Here is an 8463-nt window from a genome sequence, read left to right as displayed (position 1 = left end):
CGGGCCGGGCCGGGCCGAGCCGAGCCGAGCCGAGCCGGCTGCAGCGAGCAGAGTTGGCCGGGAGATGGCGCTCCCGTTACCATGTGTGTCCCCCCTTGGGTCGGATAAAAGTTTTTTACGGCGTGGTTTATTAATGATGGGGGATTCTTTGGTGTTTTAGCAGAAGGACAGAAAATGCAAAAAGTCAACCTGGAAGTTTTGCCTTGACCTGACCCATCCTGTGGAAGATGGAATCTTTGATTCCGGGAATTTTGTAAGTTGTGGTTTTGCTCATTCTTGTGACGCATAGTATAATAAAAGCCTTAGTGCAGTAACTGAGTTGCAGTTGACAAGCTGCATTCTAAATGAGTTAAATCATCAGCTGTTCTTTAAAATACTGTCATTTAAAAAAGCCATTTGGTTCTATAGCATGCTTCATACCTGTCCAGCAATAGAACTGTTTTAGATTAAATTCTGTTTTAGCACTGGGATGATTTTTTAATAATTGCATGCTGTAAAATATTTTTGTGCTGTAAGTGTTTCTGTCAGGACATAAGTAAACAGTGGTTTTTAATGTTGTTACCTGACTAGGGTCCCTTCCCTAGTTCATACCTAGGGTGCCATTCCCTAGTGTTCTATTTCTTTAATGTTGAAACAGGAACAGTTCCTAAAGGAGAAGGTTAAGGTCAATGGGAAGACTGGAAACTTGGGCAACACCGTTCACATTGAACGTCTGAAGAACAAGATCACAGTGACATCCGAGAAGCAGTTCTCTAAAAGGTTGGCATGGGTGTCGTTCTGCTGTGTTTGTGGGGTTTGAACTGTGGCATGTTGACCATAAAAACAGAGTCATTTAGCTTGGAAAAGATCTTCACAATCAAGTCCAGCCATAAAGCTGGCACTGTCAAATTCACCACTAAACCATGTCCCTTAAAACACACATTAATATTCAGCTCTTGCCTGCAAAATGAGTTCAAATTAGTCCACTTCTGATACTTGGAGAGGTGTTAGCTCTAACCTTCATAGCACTTGTAAATATTAGTGAAACATGTAATTAAACCAGATTTATTATATCAGATATTTAAAAACCACTTTTTAAAGCTCAAGGCTTGATTGCTAATTAATGTTGACTCTAAGCATATTAATAGAGGTACTTTATATCGGTCCTTAGAAATGTATCAGGAGAAGATGGACCTTTAAAATAACACTGAACTAATGTCGCGGATGGCTGTTTGATTACTTAATTGGTTGTATTATAATGAATGCGTGCATGATGTGGGTTGTTGCAAACAAACCCTTTAAACCAAATGAAGCCTTAAACTGTTTGGTTTGTTAGGACATACAAGAACTGAGCGCATTGATGAGAGGTACGGATCCTTCCTTGCATCCCCTCTTTGTTTGCTGGTACAGGTGCACCAGAATCTGTTACCTTAGACTGAGGTTTAGAACCACTTAACAATGCTTTTCAGTTGCAGGCGTTTTACTGTGTAGTCAAAAAGCAACAGATAATAAATTCTTATATACTTGTAGTGAAAATACACTTTCATTGCGTGTTACATGTGAAAACTTCCCATTTCTGGGTATAGTTACTGTGGTATTGCCCTGCTCAAGACATTGTCTTGGCTGTAGTGCAGACAGCAGTAATGCTTGTTCATTGAGAAACTTCTAATGTGAAATTCCTGCTTTTCAGGTACCTGAAATACCTCACCAAGAAGTACCTCAAGAAGAACAACCTGCGGGACTGGCTCCGCGTTGTCGCGTCCGACAAGGAGACGTACGAGCTGCGCTACTTCCAGATCAGCCAGGATGAAGAGGGATCCGAGTCTGAGGAGTAACTGAACCTTGGCTTTATGCTCAGTGCAGAGTACAAAAGACTAGAACATCTATTTATAAAAACACTTTTAACTTATTGGTGAATAAAGATTTTGTACCCTGTTGGACAGAGCATGGTTGGTTTTCTAGTATTTTTCTTAAATTCTAGTTAGAAAACAGCACGGGAATTGTTTGACTTGCAGTTTTCCTTCCACTGCCAGGAATCAGCTGTTCAGTTGGCACTGGTGAAAGTCCCAGTAGGAAAAAACTGAGCCCTTTGCCCATGTGTAGGACAGTTTAATCAATTGTTAATCATGTTGGTATAAATAGTTCTAGAGCTTGTTGTGACTGAAAGTTCCAGCTCCTTCAGTGAATTTATGTGAGGGTAATGGCATAATACTTAATACAAGTTTACTTCTAGTTATTTTAGTTTAAAAATAGGCTTACAAATTGTAAATATTTTTTTTCCTGTGTGATTTACCTCATTCACTAGTTGGTTGTGGTATTCCTGTGTGTAACCAGAAGTCAAACTGCAGGAGAACAAAGATTTGAAAGGTTATATTAGATGGATAAATAAGGATATGAAGACAAACCTGATTGCCAGCAACCAGCTAGAACATCTTAAGGGAAGGAGTGAGATGTCCTTCTGTATTGACAGTGCCTGAATCCCATAAAATCCATACAGATTTCTGCTTTTATGATATATTTTACAGTTCTTGTATTTGACTTCTGGGATTATTTCTTTAAAACAGGTATTTCTCTAGTACAAGTGGAGAATTCTTCATTGGAACAAATAATTCCATAACTATGAGCTAGTTCTTCATGTAATATCAAGAGAGATTTGTGTTTTCATTATGGAAAGAGTATTTGTGAGACTGAGGTTGCAGTAACTTGCATGTAGATGCATTTCATCGCCATGTAGTGTCCTCTGCAGGTGATTACTTGGAATATTTACTCATGTTCCGGTGTGTTGGTGAACTCTGGAATAAGTAAGGCCCTATTTGTTCAGTGTCATAAACCAGGGATATATTTAGACTCTGATACTGAACTTTGTGCTTGAATAAGTCTGGTAGTTGGGGCTGAAGTGTGCCCACTAAATTTTTTGATCTGATGATTTTTTTTTTTAATATATTGGCATTGTTTTTACTGACAAACCTCTGAGACAGATGATTTAGAGACTTGACAAAGCACAAAACAATACTTTACAGTCAAATGATACCCACTTTTGCTACCTAAATCGAAATGAGAAGTACAGAAGGGGAAATTAATTTTGTCAACAGCCTTTTGGGTATCATTTGTCATTTTCCAATGTGCTTGAGCAGCTGTTCCTGGCCCAGGGAGAAGAGAAGCAGCAGCAGTGGAATAACTGCTACTTGTGCCATGTCTGCCTCAGTGGTTTTATTTTGCTGCTTCAGAGGTAGCAAAAGGAAGGGAGCAGTGTGTGTAACTGGCTGCAAGACACGATGTGTTGGACTTCATATGCTTCAGTGGAAATAAACTGCAAAAGTCCTGCTGCAGTCTGGGCCACTGGGTAGTGCTGCCTTGGGATTTCCCACTGGAGAAGAACCAGGCAGTGTAGAAGCAACAATTGAGGGTGGTTTTGCTGTTAGAAAGCATTTACAGTGGCAGTAGTTGATACTGTTTTGAACAAGCCACTTTTTTCACAGTAAGGCTGCAAGTATTTGTAAAACTGATCTGATCTGTTTTCTTTGCTGCACAAAGTTAAGCAAAGGGCCTGACTTAACAGTTGTATTTCAAAACAGAGCCCCACCTGGTTTTTCAGAGCTGTGCTTTTATGTGACAGTATCTCCTTTACACCACACTGACACAACAAACCTGTTCTGATTAAATGGAACAAGCACGAACAAAAATCGGAGCTAATGGGATCACACTGCCTTGTTATCCTTCCTTTCAAAGCAGGCTGGCAGCCACCCATGTGGTGGTAGAGCCTCGATAAAGATTGTCACCAGTCAGAGGAAAACAAGGCCTGGGATAGCAAGCAAAGCAATTTATTTCATAGCTGGGTTTGGAGAAAAAACTGCCAACGTGCTCCTGCAGGTTGTATTGCTCCCTGAGGATGGAAGGCAGGAATTTTTTTTCCCAATGCTTGAAAATATTGTTAAACTTTGAAAAAGCAAAATTCTAGTAACAACTGTGGATCTAGAGTACTTAATAATTTTAGTAAAATTTTCCTTTAGATCGAGCCAGGCTTTTTTGTTCTGTCCCTGTGTTGGTGCCCAAGCTCCACTGACCATACCCAGAGCTTCCCATTCTGAGTGTGGATGCTCTTGCAGCTCTTGTGCAGGTCGGACTTTTATCAGGTCATGGTCCCTGTATGTGTTAGGCATGGAAACCACAAAAAGGTTTAAATGTAAGTGGAGCTTGTATGGTTAGATTGTTAAAAGGTTCGTGGAGAAAACTACCACTACAAATGAGAAGCTGACTCCAGGCAATGCTTCAGAAAAATTGTGATTCTTTCATAATTTCATGTATTTTTGCAGCTGAAGTGGCCAGGTGTGATGCAGGTGGCAAGCAGGAAACAGAACCTGTTATTGTTCAAATGTAAATTTATGCAAATTACCCAGATTAGAGTTGAAGCAAGCTTTTTTAAAAGCCGGAGGTCAGTGTTTCTGTGCTCTTAGGCAGAGAATAGCTCAGCCAGGAACATGCTTTGCCAATTGCTTCTTTCCAACAGAATCTGCTGTAAAATAACCAGTTTTGTTCGCGTTTGTTTTGAAAGTTAAAAGATCCCAAACAGCTTGATCATGCACAGGATTGACTGTTGGAATTTTCCATGTTTAGTGCTGGACAAGAGCCCTGCTAGATGGAGGGCCAGGCTCTCCTCAGATCTGCAGGGATGTGCTCCTGTGTCAGCCACGGGATGAAGCTGTTGGGAAAAATAATGCACCCACAGAATAGAGACCTAACAGGTGACAGGAGCTGCTGCCAAGTTCAGCAGCCACAGAAACACCCCAGTCTCAGATGATGCTCAGGGTGCTTTAGGATTTCCAGAAGGGGCAAGTGCAAAATCCAGCAGGAGTGAGTGCTCCAGGAGCACTGCTTTGCCTTCCCCCAGCTGAGAGCCCTGGTCCATCAAGCCAGAGGTTTAATTTGGGAAGAGGAATAATCATTGCAGAGCACCGGAATCATTGCAAATTGCACTGGTAGCACAGCAGATGGGCCAAGGCCAACACCTGCCAGCTCAGGGCTCAGGAGGGCAATGGCACCATAACTCTTACAAGGCTTTAATACAGCCAAGATACTTACATAAATATATTTTATAAATATATATAAATAAAATAACAAGTATGTTCTTCCCCCTTTCATTTTTCAATGGTTTTCCCCTTCATTTCTCAAAAAAATGTTTTCGCTGCTGTCTTCCAAATAAAATCAGTTTATGGGAGACATCCCACACATGTAAAATTCCAATGTCTGTCAAATAAGAAGAAACAGATTTTAAGCACAAATGGCTGTTGCAGGAGCAGCAGTAGCAGCACCACACAGGCTATTTATGTGTGAGCATACAGAGATATTATTTTTCTGCACCGCCAGTCTTTTATCACTTTTGCTGCAGCAAAACTCTCACTGTCTTCTATTAAAAAAAGAGCAACAAACACCACAGGGTTTCACCAATTTTAAGCATCACTAGCTAAGTTACTTCTAATGTACCTGTTTGCTTTCTGTCTGCTTGCCCTCCCAGCCAAAAACCCCATCAGAAAGCAGCTTCATTAAGTATCCAGAAACAGATCAGAAATAAAGAGGTAAATAATAGCAGGAAATATCTGAAAAATGTGTTGTTTACAATATACTCAGCATGTGGCAGGTATTAATGGAGGTGCAGACTCAACATTGTCACATAACATCAGCACAAAGTAATTAGAAACTGAGAGGCCCATGGAAAAATAAATACTCAATAATATTTTGGATGTGCCCAGCAGCAGGAAATGAGCTTCAGTGATGGAGGGATCTGATTACACCAAATATAGACAAAAAATAGGAGCAATTGTTGTTTCTTTTTACAGACAAAAACAAAGCAAAGGCTTCTTATTGGGCAGATCAGAAGGGATCAAGTTACCTCCTCATTTTGTATGCGTATGAGTATAATATTTGCATACGCTCTACATAGGCATCTCTTTTATTTATCATCATGTGTTCAGAGAGCTCTGGGGCTGCCCCAGGTGTCCTGGTGGGGCTTGGCAGGGACTCCTGTCAGCACCATCCTATTGCAGCAACTAAATCCACGCAGCCCATCCTGCTGCCTCACTGTCCTGGGGACACAGGAATAACTAAATTCCTGTGGGGTGTGCATTTTTGGCAGGGTGCTGGCATGAAGCCCCTTTGAGGCTTGCCTCAGCTCTCTGGCTGCTATTTGAGCCCCAGCTCATGCTGGAGCAATGCTGGGTGGGAGGAGTGGCCTGCAATAACTGGGACAGTGGCTACAACATGGCCCAAATTGGATCCAGCTGGATCCCATGAAGTCCTCATGGAGGAGATTGAGGGATTGTTTCCAAGCGGGGTTTCTGTGACCACTCTGAACCTGGAAACTGCCCTGAGCAGCTTTTTGTACCTGAATCCCTTTGGTCTGGGCATTAATAAACGCATAAAACACTGAAGAGCCACCAGCCAGGAAAGATTTTCCATTGCTGTCCTTCCATTCTGGATTTAAATGAGAAACTAAGAGAGAAATGCTTTAATAGATTACTATCTTTTTTTTTTTTTTAATTAAATGATTTAACATGTCAAGGCAGTTCAAACAGCCCATCCCAGCAAGCTTTAAAGCATGATTTAAGCCTCATGTTTGTTACACAGTTTTTGCTGTCAGGTTGGAGGTTTAGTAAGGATTTTAAATGGGAACATGGGACAACAGGATTTTTTAACAGTGGCCCAGTGCCCACACAGTGGCTCCATCACCACACTGATGTTCCCTGCACACCAACAGGATGCTCTAAGCCCAACCTCCAGGAGGCAAAGCCAACAACAGCATCAGCATCTTCTTAATCCCTGGCACAGGGTGCAGGCAGAGGACAGAAGGCACTGAATAATAAACAGCAAGGTGCACAAACAGCAGAATTGAAAGCAAATAGCTAAAACTCTTCAGTTTGATACAGAAGAGTAAAATGCTTCTGGGAGCAGTGCTGTCACTGAGTCAGGCTGGGGAGACCCTGTTATCCCCCACTTCTTGTCCAGGACAGATAAAGGAGTGTTCAGCCATCCCTGTTCCCAGCCTGATAACATTTTCCAGCAAAACTGCATTCATCAGTCTTCCTCCTTCCAGCTCATTTAGAAATTATTTGCACTGTTGGCAGATAAGGGTCCTGAGATAAGGGTAGTTTTGCTGACACAACAGGCTGGGAGCTGTAAAGCCTCTGTGCTTCTCCCCCAGCAGCTGCTTCAGGGTTCTTCCTCCTGCCACAACCTGCCATGCTGAGACCCCCGGGGGTAAAGACCCTCCCCATGGCCCTCAGCTGCAACGGGGCACAGTGTGGGGCTGGCAGGAATCATTTGCAGAGCCTGTGGGTTGGAAGAAAGGGGAAGCTGAACTGGGGTGAGAAGCCTGAAGCCCAAAGCAGGATAAATTGTCCATCTATCTATAAATATGTATGGTTCCCAGGGAAAGTGCCTTTAAGAGGACAGGGATCACAGCAGCAGGTGCTGACAGTGCTGCCCCACATCTGAGCTTGCACTGAGTACTTGAGTTCCAAACTCCATCAGGATATCTCCATAATTACACACAGCAGTCATAGAAGTGTAACTGAGTATTTGGTGTCAATCCTGAGTACCGGGGACTGGGATGAGCTGGATGGCCCTTGGAGGTTAGCAGGGAGAGGAAATCTGCTTATTCTCAGCGACTTCTGACCTTCAAACCCACACTGGAAAGCTCAGGAGGGTTCTTTTCCTCTCCCCTCAAACACAATAAAGAGGCACAAAGTGACCAATGTTTTTGCAGGTGCAGAATTATCTGTTGGGAGAACAAGCTGCAGAGATTGTGACATGAAGCTGCGGCTTTCCTGCTCACCCTTAGCAGGGAGCCTGTTTCCCACATCAGCCCAGTAACCAAAAAAAATCAAAGCCCATGAAACCAGAAGCCAGGCAAAACCCTGGGCTTTTGTTCCAGTATATTTTGGGGATTGTGTCTGTCAGTGCCCTTGGCAGGGGCATCTCCCTGCCCCAGCTCCAATGCTCTTTGCCAGGGTGGGATTGCTGGACCCAGTGCAGAAAGGACATTGTTCTGCTGTACACAAAACCCCTGGGGAGGTTTTTGCTTGCAGGTCAAGAAGCTGCTGCTGTTGATTGCCTAATTCCTCTGGGCCTTTTGTATTGCACACAGCCAAGTAAAAAGCGTTATGATTATGAGGATGTTTATGTGTGCTCTCCTCAGCTTTGCTAGGCCCCAGAAGGAGCTGGGATGCCCAAGTTCCTGTAAAACAAATGGTACTCCTGTGCCAGCCCTTTCAAGACAGTTTTACAAATAGACTTTAGAGATACGAGCTCAAAAAATCAGTCTTCCAGCGTGGCTACATTCAGCACAGTTACTCAAAGATATGAGAGAAAATATGAGTCAGAATCAGTGCTGATGTCAGGCCAGGATTGGACTGACAGAGGGATGAGTGAACACGGGGTACAATCAAGGTCCTTCCCAGTTTGCCCATTTTTGATAGTCTTGTTTGCAGG

The 8463-nt window shown here is 42.9% G+C and overlaps 1 protein-coding gene across 1 annotated transcript; it reads left to right on the top strand.

The window, feature by feature from the left end:
* Positions 1 to 160: 160 nt before the first annotated feature.
* On the top strand, positions 161 to 1924 carry RPL22L1 (ribosomal protein L22 like 1). The gene is made up of 3 exons (XM_017726868.1): positions 161 to 253; positions 571 to 759; positions 1670 to 1924. Exons 2-3 carry the CDS (start codon positions 626 to 628, stop codon positions 1812 to 1814), a joined length of 279 nt encoding a protein of 92 aa, XP_017582357.1. The 5' UTR covers positions 161 to 253; positions 571 to 625; the 3' UTR covers positions 1815 to 1924.
* Positions 1925 to 8463: the final 6539 nt, after the last annotated feature.

This window comes from Corvus brachyrhynchos, unplaced genomic scaffold (genome assembly GCF_000691975.1).
Source record: "Corvus brachyrhynchos isolate BGI_N302 unplaced genomic scaffold, ASM69197v1 scaffold162, whole genome shotgun sequence".
In the NCBI taxonomy this organism is placed as follows: Eukaryota; Metazoa; Chordata; class Aves; order Passeriformes; family Corvidae; genus Corvus; species Corvus brachyrhynchos.
The sequence above is the reverse complement of the archived record's forward strand: the minus strand, read 5'-3'. Positions and strand labels throughout refer to the sequence as shown.

Excerpts from the sequence above, each read along its gene's own strand:
- RPL22L1 (XM_017726868.1), top strand. The coding sequence starts at position 626 with ATGTTGAAACAGGAACAGTTCCTAAAGGAGAAGGTTAAGGTCAATGGG. Across the intron at positions 760-1,669 it reads GAGAAGCAGTTCTCTAAAAG|GTACCTGAAATACCTCACCA; the intron begins GTTGGCATGGGT and ends CCTGCTTTTCAG.